The sequence below is a fragment of the Alosa sapidissima genome, chromosome 12, assembly GCF_018492685.1.
Source record: "Alosa sapidissima isolate fAloSap1 chromosome 12, fAloSap1.pri, whole genome shotgun sequence".
Lineage (NCBI taxonomy): Eukaryota > Metazoa > Chordata > Actinopteri > Clupeiformes > Clupeidae > Alosa > Alosa sapidissima.
In genome coordinates this window covers 29,406,221-29,421,220 of record NC_055968.1, presented here as the reverse complement: position 1 = coordinate 29,421,220, position 15,000 = coordinate 29,406,221, and the positions used below count along the sequence as shown (strand labels likewise).

General features: G+C 48.0%; 2 protein-coding genes across 2 annotated transcripts in view; one reads left to right on the top strand and one right to left on the bottom strand.

Moving 5' to 3' along the window:
- The window catches only part of niban1a (niban apoptosis regulator 1a), a 24,704-nt gene extending 17,750 nt beyond the window's left edge, over positions 1-6,954 (top strand). The window contains exons 10-14 of the mRNA XM_042056347.1: positions 2,257-2,403; positions 2,582-2,692; positions 2,795-2,902; positions 3,391-3,502; positions 3,782-6,954. Coding sequence (XP_041912281.1) covers positions 2,257-2,403; positions 2,582-2,692; positions 2,795-2,902; positions 3,391-3,502; positions 3,782-5,493 — 2,190 coding nt within the window. The 3' untranslated portion in view covers positions 5,494-6,954. The remainder of the gene's footprint in view (positions 1-2,256; positions 2,404-2,581; positions 2,693-2,794; positions 2,903-3,390; positions 3,503-3,781) is intronic.
- A 664-nt stretch (positions 6,955-7,618) lies between these two features.
- The window catches only part of kifap3a (kinesin-associated protein 3a), a 23,710-nt gene continuing 16,328 nt past the window's right edge, over positions 7,619-15,000 (bottom strand). The window contains exons 18-20 of the mRNA XM_042056348.1: positions 13,255-13,441; positions 12,923-12,998; positions 7,619-9,036 (exon numbers count right to left, since the gene is read on the bottom strand). Of these exons, the coding sequence (XP_041912282.1) occupies positions 8,925-9,036; positions 12,923-12,998; positions 13,255-13,441 (375 nt within the window). The 3' untranslated portion in view covers positions 7,619-8,924. The remainder of the gene's footprint in view (positions 9,037-12,922; positions 12,999-13,254; positions 13,442-15,000) is intronic.

Here is a 15,000-nt window from a genome sequence, read left to right as displayed (position 1 = left end):
ATAGCCTCTCTGTTTTCTGTGTGTCTGGTGCAGTGTTGTATAAAGTACTAGAAAGCAATACTTGAGTAAAAGTACAAGTATCGGACTAGAAAAGACTTTGGTAGAAGTGAAAGTTACCTTTTAGAATATTACTTAAGTAAAAGTCTTAAAGTATCTGATATATACTGTACTTAAGTATCAAAAGTAATTTTCTGATATTTAATGTACTTAAGTATTTGAAGTAAATGTAAAAAGTAAAAAGCAAGCGGTTTTATTTTGAACTTTTATTGTGAACTTTATTTTGGCTTTTTTATAGTAAAGCATAAAGCATATTCAGGGTTCCCAGGTTAGGTTAATCTCACTCATCAAGAAATTTCACTTTTGTATGAACTTCAGGTAAAAATGAAAAATAAATAACTTATTTCTTTTTTTTTTAAAAATGACCTGCTTGTAGGGAGAACATTTTGGTCATGTGGTATGAGCATTTCTAGGGCTTACTCCCCAGGTCACCATCTCACACACACACACAGGCCACCTATGTCCAGCAACTACTAATATGCCAGTCATTAGTTGAAACTGAAAAGGTGTCTGTTCATCTTCAAAAGAAGCTGGTTTTCAAAGTTGCCAGAATTCAGTGCCTGGGAGTTTCAGGCCCAAGACCGGCCCACGTTTTCCATAGTGGTGGAAATTGGATAAATGAAGCAACATTTCAGCTCTTACTATCCTGTAGTTTTTATTAGTACCATGGTTCAACAAATGTGTAAAGGTTATATAATAATTCACTTCAACTGAGAAGTTAACAAAAAATATTCCACTATTCCACAAGTTAACAAAACAGAAAGAAAGAAAGAAAGCCTTTGAAATGTAGCCTTTGAAATCCCACGCTTCCACAAAGAGGCATATTGAACTAATGTTTAGGCTACATGTTTTTTGCATGGGTAGGGTATATTGTTGTTTGGTGATTTAGCCTACTCCTTTACTACACCCTCTTCTGAGCAAACAAGGCATATAGGTTTATCATGTAGGGTAATTGCTCTTTCTTACATTAAATAACTTTAATTTATCCTGTCTACTTGTCCCTGTAGTCATGGCCTTCTCATCACTAATTTCGGGCTCATCATTTTCAGTGGTCGACTGGTTGATCTTCTGCTCAGTCTCTCCTGGCCACTTTCTACCATCCATTCTACCTGACGCTTGTGTCTAGCCTACTGTAGGGCCGGCTCAGCTATCCGTATCTGAGAAAACTTTTTGATAAAGACGGGCTGTATGGACCCAACCAACTCTTTTTGGGAGGGGAGAACTCCCTCACGTAGGCTACAACCCATGCAGAGGCATTGGTGTCATGCACAGAATGCGGAACGTGTCCTACTTTAAGAAAAGATAGACTAACGTGACAAATGTCAATATTTTTTCCTCGACCAGCCCAAAAGTGAAGCGGCACACCGGGAATTCTCCCGATTACCCACCCCGGGCCTGATTCAGTCTTACTCTTCCTGGACTGAAGACAAGTCCTGTGATGCTAAATAGCCTTTCACAGGCCGCTGAGGCAGGTAGCGGAGTGTTCAGCTACACAGAAAGCTGCCAATGTACAGAAACATTTCTTGCAAATACGGCCACAGGTGTATGACGTTCTCTTCACCACTACCCTGTTCACCGAGTTCACCACTATCGTCGGGGTGGTCGTCTATGATAACGGGAGGTCCTCCAGTAGGTGCTCTTGCTTCCATGGCGGTTTCAGTTTCAGTGCGTCCTCCTCCTCCTTTAGCAACAAACACGCGCTGAAATAGAGCGCGGAGCGTGCGTAATGCAATCTAGGAGCAGTGATTCGCCAAACCTCCCTTATTGCAGTCGCACACATTTCTTCAAATTTTATGTTTTAGTAACGAGTAACGAAGATGCTTAGTGGAAATATAACGGAGTAAAAGTATACATTTTATCTAGGAAATGTAGTGGAGTGAAAGTTGACATGAATTTAAAAAGCGAAGTAAAGTACAGATACGTGAAATGTCTACTTAAGTACAGTAACGAAGTATTTGTACTCCGTTACATTACAACACTGGTCTGGTGGCGTGTCTGATGGCCTCTTTGTTGACTGTGTGTCTGGTGGCGTGTCTGATGGCCTCTTTGTTGACTGTGTCTGGTGGCGTGTCTGATGGCCTCTTTGTTGACTGTGTGTCTGGTGGCGTGTCTGATGGCCTGTCTGTTCACTGTGTGTCCGGCGGCGTGTCTGATGGCCTCTCTGTTGACTGTGTGTCCGGTGGCGTGTCTCTTGTCCAGGCGCTGGCCGGGATGAGCAAGGCCAATCTGCAGACGTGCTACCAGAGGGTGAGCAGCCTGCAGGACCAGCTGAAGGAGCTGCAGCAGAGATTCAACTACACCAACGTCATAGGCCTCGTCCACAGTACACAGATCGACCTGCAGCAGGTACACACACACACACACACACACACACACACACATACACATACACACAATACAATAGTCCAATACAATAGCACAATTCAGATTCACAGCATACAAAAAAACCTGACCATTCTTGATGTAATTGATATTGCCATGACAATATACTGCTTTCTTCTAAATATGTGTGTGCATTCTCTAGCTGATGGAAAATATGAGCTACACTTTTGAGCTGCTGTTACTGAAGGCTTTAGACGACAACCCTGAGAACTGGGCGCTAGCCATGGAGAGAGCAAAGAACAGGGTTCTGAAGGTGAGAAACACACACACACACACACACTCTCTCTCACACACATTTATTTTGTATTTGCATGTGAACCTGCTTACATAAGAAGTGCGTTTGTGTTCTTGCCAGCAATATGACTATGACAGCAGTACAGTGAGGAAAAGGATCTTCCACCAGGCTCTGATGGACATCACCCTCCCCAGCATGAGGAGGAACCTCGCCCCCACCGTCACACATGTACGTCATCATTCAACACATGCATACTTAACTGGCTGCAGTGCCTGTACCACAGGCTCGAGTCCAGTCTGGGTCATTTCCTGATCCTACCCCATCTCTCTCTCTCCCACTCGCCTCCTGTCAATGTCAAACTGTCCTATCATAATAAAGGCTAACATTTATTAATATACTGTACAAAAAGTATACTTACAAACAACCAGATACACACACACACACACACACACACACACACACACACACACACACACACACACACACACTACCCCATCTCTCTCTCCCTCTCTCCCCCTCAGGCAAAGATACATAATTATATAAAAAAATATACTCTAAAAAAGCCCAACCAGATATGAAATCCCCCACACACACTGAATTGTAAAGCAGATGCCTGTACCTGACTCATCCTCAGTGAAAATAATCTGTATTGTTAGATATTATTATGATCATATTTCATTTTGACGGTGTGCATTCATTTGTCCTACTGTCTGCAGGAGCTTCCAAAGTTTGAGCAGTACATCTTTGCTGATCATGCTCCATTCATCACCGTTGAGAATGTCTACGAGGGCATACTGCTGCAGGTCCTGGAGACAGAGGTCTCTAAAGGTAGGCTGGCTAGATCAGCTCAGCTAGACCAGTGTTTCTGTTCCCAGATCAGTTCAGCCCAGGAGCATGGATTTCACTTTAATAGCAAAGTACCTAATGGATAGATAGATAGAGATAGATAGATAGTACCTAATGGAGCACATGTGATTATGCCGTTACTGACACTCCTCTTTACTATCTGCCCCTCTCTCCCTCTCCCTCTCCCTCTCTCTTTCTCTCTCTCTCTTTCTCTCTCTCTCTCTCTCTCTCTCTCTCCCTCTCCTTTTTTCTTGTCCTCAGTGGTGAAAGAGGCTGTCAGTATGAAGCGGTACAACCTGATCTCCGAGCTGAGCAGGGAGCACTTCAGCCAGTCCAGTATCTACTCGCTGCGCTCCACCCCTCCCGGCTCCACGCCGGGCAGCCCTGCCAGGGTGGACAGCCTCCTGAGCCGCCAGCCCCAGCCCACCTCACCGCTCCTGGGCAACGGCAGCGAGGGAAGCCCCTGCACCAGCGCGCCCTGCAGCCCCGTCTCCGAGGAGGAGGATGAGAGCAGCCCGGAAACCAAGCCAGATGCAGCAGCAGCGTCTGAGCAGGCAGAGGTGGGGGAGACGCTAGCGCCCGCTCAGGTGAATCCTTCGGCCAGGGAAGGCGAGAGTCCCGGTACGGCCGGTGCCGGTGCCGCCACGGCAGCAGCTGAGCAAGCCACCAGTCCCGTTGTCGAGTCTGTTAACGCAATGACAAAGGAACCTGTGGCAGAGAGTGTGACACCGGAACACGATGCTCCTGTAACCACGGAGACCGCTGCCGTGGAAATAGCTAGTGCTATAACAGAGGAAACGGTGGCAGCCACCGTCGTGGCTGATGTCATATCTTCGGTCTCCAAGGAGATGGCTGAAGTTCCGCCGAGTGCCGTTACCACAGAAACGACGGTCGACGAAGGCCAGGCTGCTGTAGAGAGTTCAGACACGGCTAACACAATCGCTACACAAACATCATTCGACATTCCCGCGCTGCCTGCAACTGTGAGCGCCCCAGTGACTGAAGCGCATGTACCAGACAAGCTGCCCGAGGAGGCTGCAGTTGCCGCAGAGCCCCCCAGTCAGGTGGAGGTCCCTGAGGGTAGCCCCACACCCGTCTCCCCTGCTCCGGCTGAGGCCTGTGTGGATCCCCCTGCGGCTGCGCCCGAAAACGCTGACACTGCTGAGGACAGCAAGGCAGATGCTGAGGAGAGCCCTCCATCTGTCACTCAGGAGACTGTTGCCCTGGAGATGAGCGTAGATGCCACAGGGGAGAATGCTGTGCCTGAAAGTGACCCTTCTTTGACCTCCGACCCTGCTGTGGAGGTCATCACTGCCAGTGAGCCTTTGCCAGGTGACGCTGAGGTGGAGCTGAGCGTGGATGCCAAGCCTGTGCCAGTGGAATTGGGCGTAGAAGAGTGCATAGTGGTGGAATGTATTGACGACCGTTCACCAGTAGGGGTGGAGACGTTGGTGGATGAGGTGACCGTCAAACCTGACGACGCCACCGAGGTCACGGAAATAGAGCTGGTCGTGGATGACGGGGAGGCCGCCACTGACCCGAGCGACACGGACGAGCCTCAGCCGGAGGCGGGCGAGACGCAGGTGGAGGAGTCTGTAGATGCCGAGTCCGCAGCGCCCAGCGCTGCCGATCGCGGGTCAGCCGAGGTGGAAGAGTGCGCAGATGTCGAGGCTGCCCCGGCCGGCGCCGCTGACTCCAGATCAGCTGAGGTGGAGGAATGCGTAGACCCCAAGGAGAGCGGCACCGAGGGGACCGCGCCTGACCGCGGCACAGATCAACGCACGGCACCGGAGGAACCAGCGGAACCAGCGGAACCAGCGGAACCAGCTGGTCCTGAGGCCAGGGACGAGGCGCCTTCAGCTGGGGAGAGCGCCAATGTCATGGACAGCGTAAAGGAGATCCGTGACCTGATAGTGGAGGTCATCGAGGTGGAGGAACCTGTGCGGCATTACCCACAAAGCCCCAGTGAATGAGAGTCAAAAACGGCCAAATGTGACTCAGCAAAAAGAGTGGAGAGAACTGCAAGGCATGCACTGTTACAACATAAACCCTGGACCAAGCATTCCTTTTTGTCACGGTTGTGGATATCAATCCAACCTCCCCCACTGATCTTTATCTGGACTGACACTGACAATGGCTAATTCACCAACTTTCGCACTACCAGTCAGTTCTGTTCCTTCTGAAAACTCAGTGAGTCTAGCCACCCCACCCCAGTTTAGATCAGTGAACAGATATTTGTTTAGTATCTGGAGAGTCATAAAATGTTTTGATTAAACCAAGCATATGGTTTGGCTATTTGGCTATAAAGGGATATTCAGAGGATTTTAACTGAATGTGCGTGGGATCTGTAGGTAGTTTAGTTATTGTGGTTAATACATTTATTTAATTATATATGTGAGGAATTTGTACAGACTACCAAGTGATTCATTAGGGTCTTTAAATCATTTTTCCCTCAAAAGCGTGTTGGATTTCTACAGCTAATTTGTCGTTATGAAGGAAAGTGACCTTAATCTTTGTGAAGAAAACACCACAACACTTTTACTGCATTTACATGTCATTTATGTAGTCGTCCATTGCCTGTTTTAAGGAAATATTTCATTGTGTGCGTTTACATGTAAGAGAACATTGCCTTATGCAGCCAAAGGTATGCTTATGTGTGGTTTTCATCTGTCCTTATGCTTTATAATCTCTAGCATTTGAAGAATGGTGAGATTTTAGGTCTTGTGATTCTGATTGTTATTGGAGATGGCTTTTCGTCATTCTGCAACTTGGACCAAATCGTCTCTTGTGTTTGTATTACATGAAGTACATGGATCATCAACAGGTGAAGCATTTGGATGCGTGGGATCCTGTGTGGCTACAGTACATTTATAAGACCCATGTATGTATGTATGTATGTATGTATGTGTGTGCACATGACATTCTGCTGCCTTCTGAATGATAGAATGACTTAACAATGTGTGACTTTCCCTGTTGAGTTGATTTACAATACACTTGTAGCCACGCCCTGCCCTGGGCGGCCTAGAATTCCACAGTAAAAAAGCAACACACCCGGAAAACTTGAAGCCCACCATTCCAGTCATTCTGCAGAGTCCAGAGTGGTCACCTTTCTTCTAACAATGTGTGTGTGTGTGTGTGTGTGTGTGTGTGTGTGCGTGGACACTAGATGTCTCAAGCAGTGTGAAAATAGTGCTGGTCAGATAAGTTTTAGTTTACAGTCATAAGAGTTGCAGCTTTAATTGTTTTTTTTTTGTGGTTGAAACTATGCAATGAAACCGTTCCCTCACCAGTTTGCCTCGGGGACACGTCCTTGGCAGAGCAACAGGATCCGGCCTATACACCTGACCTCAGTTCAGATTATCGTCCCACAGTTTGCCATGTCCGTGTAAAAAGATAACAAACCCAAATAAATACGTAACTGAAATCAGGATAAATACTTGTATAGGAGTGGGTTTGTTTTTGTAGGTTGCCTAAGTGATGTTGTTGTGACCGAAAGTGAAAAATGGGTTAGGAGAGGTCAGGTATGAATGGAATGGCTCACCACGCTGCCCCGCCCCCATCCAGAATGAGTAGATGTCTCTTGATCTGGAGGCCTGAGGTTTCGCCATTGCCACGTGCTTCTCTGATGGAAAGGAACACTGGACAACTTCACAGTAGGTATATAAGTATAAGTACATACTCTTTTGATCCCGTGAGGGAAATTTGGTCTCTGCATTTATCCCAATCTGTGAATTAGTAAAACACACTCAGCACACAGCGAACTCACAGTGAGGTGAAAGCACACACTAATCCCGGCGCAGTGAGCTGCCTGCAACAACAGCGGCGCTCGGGGAGCAGTGAGGGGTTAGGTGCCTTGCTCAAGGGCACTTCAGCCGTGGCCCACTGGTCGGGGTTCGAACCGGCAACCCTCCGGTTACAAGTCCGAAGCGCTAACCAGTAGGCCACGTCTGCCCCCAGGTATCTGCCCACTTCCGAGGCCTCTGAGCGGTCTACCACTGATCATCCTTTTCAGTGATTATCCAGTTCCTCCACTGAGAAATAAAACCCTGTGACTGAAAGTAATCTCACACACAGCCCAAATAAACTTGAGACTGGGAGTCTTCAGATTTAGTGTTTATTTCCAGCAGTGCACCACAGAGGCTGAGAGGAAGACCTCTTATATAAAACAGAATCAGATGACATTCACAAGTTTAAGATAGAACCCTTTCAAGCTCCCACAGGCGAGAGAGAGAAAAACATGTATAACGAATAAAAAAAAAAGACTATAAATAAATATGAAATGTGTTATTATTTTTATACAAACACAATGTCTTGTTAACCAGCAACAAAGGCAATATGACAGGGTATCCTCTTCCTCTTCTTGAGCTAAGTCTGGCACAGGACAACAGCTTACAGTCAAATGGTGCCTCAGAGAAGAGGCCTTTAGGATTCAATGTGCACAAATACATCATCTACAGACAGTATAGTGTAAGTAAATAGTAAGTATGTCTCCATGTGGTTAAATGTGAGTTAAAGTCAATAACCAGTAGCCAGAGTGTGTGCTTGCATGTGCAAAGGATTAATGAAAGTCTCCTATGTGTGTGTGTGTGTGTGAGAGAGAGAGCTTACATATAGCTTAAGTATGCTTAATGTATGGAGAAATAAGACAGTCATGAACTACACCTACTCTGCATCATGCATAACCACAGCAGGAAAAAAAAATACTACAATGGCGCCCCCTGGTGCCTGTAAGACTAAAGTACCAGATTAAATTCACTCTTTCAGTCATTCTCAATGCTATGGGCAGGGAAGTGTGGAGACATCATGCAGGTAATAAACCCTATTGCACATAAAACTAGTAAAACCTTAAGTCTGCATTTATGACCCTGTTTCAGCACAACCCGCACACACGCCGACACACAATCGTAAACACACACGCAGAAATGCACACACATACAGTACACACAATCTCCTCCTTGGTCAGCCAAATACAATACAATCAAAAGTGTGCAGCGTATCTACAGTATATATTAAGACTTTTTCAAACACCAGGTTTAGAGTCAATATTAAGACATTACAGGATATGAGAGATGCCAATGAGAGTGGTGTGAACAGTAATAGCAACAGACTGGCCATGTTCAGTTACACGCACACACACACGCACGGCAGCTTAAATACAAGCTGACACTTCACACACAGATCACACCTTCACAAGAGAAACACACATATGTAAAGTACAGTAGAAACAGCAAAGGCTGTGACGTTGCTCAAACAGAGTAAGGACTGTGTGTGTGTGTGTGTGTTGTGTCTTCACTATGTTGCTGCTTAGCTGCGGTATAGTACAGTGGGTGATAGTACGCGGACGTTGTGAAGACGCAGCGCTAGCGTCTTCTGGTGTTGGGGAGGAGCGCGTGAGTGTGTGTGTTCATCGTGACGCTCCGTAGCCGTAGTAGAACTGCTCATCTGGGCGGAAGCCATAGGCTGTGGTGGGTCGGACCGGAGTCCCAGCTGATTGGACAAACCCCTCTGACACAGAGCTGTTCAGACAGACAGACAGCTTTGTTAGCCAATCACATTTTCCCCCGGTTCAACACAAATTAGATTATACTGATTATAAATCATCGTCGTTGTCGGATAAATAAAACTAAAACTGTATATTTCATGAAGGAAAGGTGAAATCTTCCAAATATGTCTGTGCATTCTATTACTTGTTTTTAATATCAATAAACAATAAAACTATACAATTAAACACAAGACAGAGGGGGGGGGGGGAAGAATTTGAAAACGTTCCTTTCAGAACGACATGTCAGATTATAGAGTGGTCTTAGATCTCTTCACTGCGGAAGCATCGCTGCATACGGCTCTTCTCATCAGTCAGCCACAGGGGGGCGCTCCAACCTCACTCACGCAACATAACACACTACACAAACACACACACAGAAACTCACCACACCAAATACACACTCACACACTCACAAACACACACACACACACCGAAAAGAGAACCAACCCTAAAACCTAAAAACAAGGGAAACTGTCCCTCATGACAAACAAGGACTCATGACTTCATGATGACTAATATTTGTCTACAGTGAGTTTTACAGACACATAGACAACAACTTACAGACATACAACTCTCTGTGTGTGTGTGTGTGTGTGTGTGTGTGTGTTTGTTCAGTACAGTCTGTTAAAACACACCACTTCATTAACACCCTCTGAGCAGCACAGATCAGCTGAGAGACGGATAGACGATGAACGACAACACTCTCTCCCTCCCTCCCTCTGTCTGTTATTTATCTATCCCCCCTGGCTCCCTCTCTCCCTCTGTCCCTCCCTCTCTAGCTGTTAAAATATGAGCTGTTTGCGTTGCCCCTACCTGCTCCCATAACACTCTGTTGTTTTTAGGCCAAATCACTTCCAGCCATCACTTACACACACGTTAGCTCTCTGCCCTCCTCTCCCCCCTCTCTCTCTTACACTGGCCTTCTCTCTCTCTCTCCTACACTTACACTGGCCTTCTCTCTCTCTCTCTCTCTCTCTCTCCTACACTTACACTGGCCTTCTCTCTCTCTCTCTCTCTCTCTCTCTCCTACACTTACACTGGCCTTCTCTCTCTCTCTCTCTCTCTCTCTCTCTCTCTCTCTCTCTCTCTCTCTCTCTCTCTCTCTCCTACACTTACACTGGCCTTCTCTCTCTCTCTCTCTCTCTCTCTCTCTCTCTCTCTCTCCTTTACACTTACACTGGCCTTCTCTCTCTCCTTCTCTCTCTCTCCTACACTTACACTGGCCTTCTCTCTCTCCTTCTCTCTCTCTCCTACACTTACACTGGCCTTCTCTCTCTTTCTCTCTCTCTCTCCTACACTTACACAGGCCTTCTCTCTCTCTCCTACACTTACACTGGCCTTCTCTCTCTCTCTCTCTCTCTCTCTCTCTCTCTCCTACACTTACACTGGCCTTCTCTCTCTCTCTCTCTCCTACACTTACACTGGCCTTCTCTCTCTCTATCTCTTTCTCCTACACTTACACTGGCCTTCTCTCTCTCTCTCTCTCTCTACACATTAGCCTCCTCCTCTCTGTCTTTGACGTCCACGTTAGCCCTCACACTGACCCACAGAGCCGTCTCCCCATCTCTCTTCTCAGCCTTCCGTTTCCTTCATCTTCCTCTGTCTCCATCTCTCCTCCTCCTCACTGCTCCCATGCCCTCACTTCTTACATCCCTCAACATTTCTGCCGCCTCCTCTACTCCTCCGTCAGTCTCTCGAACTGTTCCTCTGGGTCACGCGTGTCCCTGGTGTCAACTTGTGTAAGCACTTCTCCGTCCCAGGATAGAGCTGCTGACTGAATGCCCGGTGTGTGTGTGTGTGTGTGTGTGTGTGTGAGAGAGAGAGAGAGAGAGAGGCGTGTCTGAGTGTGTGTTTGGACACAAAAGGGCCTCTATTTCAAGTGTGGCCCCTGCGGCTCTTCTGGGGCCTGCAGAGGTGAGGAGAGAGAGCAGGGGGTCCAGGAACAGAGGAAAACTCTCCCTCTCCTCTCCTCCCCCCCCTCCTCTCCTCTCTCTCCTCCACTCTCTTCTCCTCTCCTCCCCTCTCCTCCCCCCCCCTCCTCTCCTCTCCTCCCCTCTCCTCCACTCCTTGGTGTCGTGGCTTTGATCTCTCCGCTGTCACTTCTCAGGTTACTCTAGTCCTCTTAAACACTGTTCTCTAATCAGTATACGAGACACTCTCGCTCTCGCTCTCTCTCTCTCTCTCTACTACACACACAGTCTCCGTCTCCCACACTCCCAACTCATTCGCACTCCCATACACAAATAGTTGTGCTTTTCATGTGTGTCTTTCATGAGGCCGTCCATCTCCAGACGTTAGTCTTCTGAGGCGATGAGGTCATCCTTCCATGGACCAATGACATGCTCTCTCAGACAGGCACCAGCCCTTCCCCAAACACATCTGCTCAGAGGGATTCTGGGACTTCAGCTGCTTAACCACTTCACACGCCTCACAGTGCACACCTGGGTTTGTCCATGTATGCGTTGGTTTGTGCAACTGAGACCATTATTCCTGACTCGCAGTGCTGCTGGCTGTGATACGACAGCCTGGTTTAACAGACCTCAAGTAATCACGCAAGTAAACAACAGTCCAGTGCACCCCTGACAGACAGTAAAAGTCGTTTAAGATTGCCCTGATTGATGCTGACATGAAGTCTGTATGTGTGTCTGTTTGATTAGTTTTGCCTTAAATCCCTCTCACACTTTCATATATTGGGTCTAATCCCATTCCCTCCCTCTCTTTATTGTGTGAAGGTCCCACGACGACACACACACACAGAGACACACATACTGTATATACACACACATATATATACACCCACACCCACACACACACTCTGTCTGTGTCTCGCTCGCTCACTCTCTTGCCCCCGGGGGCCTGTAATTCCCCCAAACTCTCACACCCCAGTTTAACAAGGATCACTCCCACAGAGCTGTGAAAAAAGTCTCTCTCTTCTCTCTCTCCTCTGTTCTCTCTCTCCTCTGTTCTCTCTCTCTCTCTCTCTCTCTCTCTCTCTCTCTCTCTCTCTCTCTCCTCTCTGTTCTCTCTCCTCTCTGTTCTCTCTCTCTCTCTCTCCTCTCTGTTCTCTCTCTCTCTCTCTCTCTCTCTCTCTCTGTCTCTCTTTTCACTTCGCTCCGTTTGTTCACATCCTGGAAGCCACAATTAGCCAGAATATGTTTTCAGCTGCCCTATAGCCTCTCTGTCTACAAGCTGCCATTCCTTGGTGTGTATTTGTATTGGGGTGTGCGTGTGTATATATGTACGTGTGTGTGTGTGTATATGTACGTGTGTGTGTGTGTGTGTGTGTGTGTGTGTGTGTGTGTGTGTGTGTGTGTGTGTGTGTGTGTACGTGTGTGTGTGTCTCTCAACCCTTGCCAAAGCCAACAGTCTTGAGAAGCTGCCCTGCAGTGGGAGTGGGAGGCCTCGGTGATGATGGCAGCCCGGCCCCAGTGATTATTATTGGGATCTCTGGGATCATCATCAGAGCCCCACTCCCAGCCCTCCGGTCCCCAGGCCCCCCAGCGCTACCCTGCACCCCCACCCCCAGCACCACCCCCAGCACACAGCTGATCCCTGGGCTTTAAGATGAGGCCGCTCCACCACAGAGACAACACTACTTGCTCAGGGGCACTGGAGACTGAATGATAGCAGATAAGCCATCCCCTCATCCCCCTCTCCTCATAATAACGCTTCCTCAAAGCTGTGGGAGCTGGGAGTGGAGGTGGGGTGGGGAAGCCTGGCGGGAGCTGAACAGCACAGACAGAGATGCTCAGGGCTACTGTACACTGTGTGAGGCCCACATCCTATGCCCTTTTAAGCGTGTGTGTGTGTGTGTGTGTGTGTGTGTGTGTGTGTGTGTGTGTGTGTGTGTGCAGACTCACCTCCCCACCATGTCTCCGTTCTGGAAGTCTGTGTAGAACTCTGGGCTGATGGTTCCATCTGTGGGGATGATGCCATCTGATAGAAACATAGCGGGGAATACACCGCTTGAGACTGGTACACTGTTGTCACTCACAACACATCAATCACACACACATGTACGCACACATGCACATGCACATGCACATGCACACGCGCACACACACACACACACACTTCTATATTGTACCTTCATACATGTCCACCACACACATACACACAGTTCCATTAGTGCTCTATTGTATTCACATCCTTTCACACACATACGCACAGACTAAAAGTGTGTCTCCCTCACCTGCACTGTAGAAGAGGTCCGGGCGCTCCAGGATGTCTCCATTGTGCAGGAAGGGTTCTCCGTCGTCTCCATACATGAAGGGTTCCGCCTCGTCCATCTGCCGGTTCTCCACCATCTCCAGCCACTGTGAGTTGTGCCAGCGGAACTTCTCCGTCTGGATCTTCTTGCCCCATTCTTCATCATACTCCTGTGAGTGAGCATTCACACACACACACAGACACACACACACACACAGACACACAGACACACACACAGACACAAGCACACTTAATGCAGAGAGATGTCACCGTGCCTGCAAAAGCAGACCTGACTGCATCTTAGCATGCTACTGGACTAAAGACTCCTGGCTAACGGACATTAAACAGACATCAAATCAACAAGGTGCCTCTTATACCCATAGCAATCCTCGTACACAAACAGCTAATGTCTCAATGCCCCACCCAATACCTTGGCTACCTGTCAGTTTAACCTGCAATTACATTGCACTGCAGTCTCTGTACTCTGGCCAAAAATACCTACTTTGAGTCACTACCCTCCGCACCCTAACCATCCATCCTACTTTTCCGATCAATCACCCGCTCTCAGAGAGCCCAACCCTGGGTACTCACAACTACCTGAGGCCCAGGCTTTTAATCCGGGCCTGCTGTCTCTGGCCTTCTCCACTGCACCTAAGTTTCCAATGACAAACTGAACCAGGGAACGCATTTATCATTTTGGAGGCTCCCCCACAACCTTTCGACAACGTCCTCACAACCGTCCGCAAGCTCACTTCCCAGGGTTGGCCTGCCTGAGCCGGTGGTGACGGGGGACTGATGTGAAGGGTGATTAATCTCACCGCGCTGAGATCATGACAGTCCACGTGGATATGAAACAGAGTCCAGTCCTCTCCACACACACACACACACACACACACACACACACACACACACACACACACACACACACACACACACACACACACACACACACACACACACACATGCTCTTTCAGGAGAGTCCCAGCAAAAATAGGCCCTGAATGAATGTGTGTGTCTGTTTACACAGAAAACACAGTTAGGGAGTGGAGGATATAGGGATAGAGGCATAGAGAGCGAGGGAGAGAGAGAGGGGGAAAGGAGAGTGTGTGGAGGAAAAGCTGATTTGCATGTACGTGGGGGATGTGTGTATGTATGTGATAGAGAGCAAAGGCTAAGGAGGAGATCCTGAAATGCTATGCATGAATGCCTAGGTATGTATGTCTATGAATGCATGCATGCATACATACATGTGTGTGCAGGTAGGAGTGTGTGTGTGTGTGTGTGTGTGTCTGACGGGGTCTGCTTTCCGTCCCCTGTCTATGCGGTGACGTTGCGCAGACTTCCCCTGGGTTTGGGGCTTAATAAAGAACTCTGATCATTCCTGCGCCTCTCTTCCTGTGGGGAGCACTTCCTGTGTCCGCACAACCACATCAGGCCAATCACATTAACCCCCCTGGCCTGCAAGCCATCACACAGCCCCGGGGAATTCACCAGCCTCTCGTACCGTAACCAGCCTAATATCACCACACCACTACCGTAACTGCACCCAACACCTCACCATACAACTACCAATACAGAAATCCCACAATTAAGCCTGACAGTACCATCATTCATTTGGCTCTACCTACATGTAGCCACTTGTGAATAACCTATACCACACCTACTGGTCAAATCAATCATACTTCACCGCCAAACAACCATGACTGCCGACATATCTCTTCCAGACAAA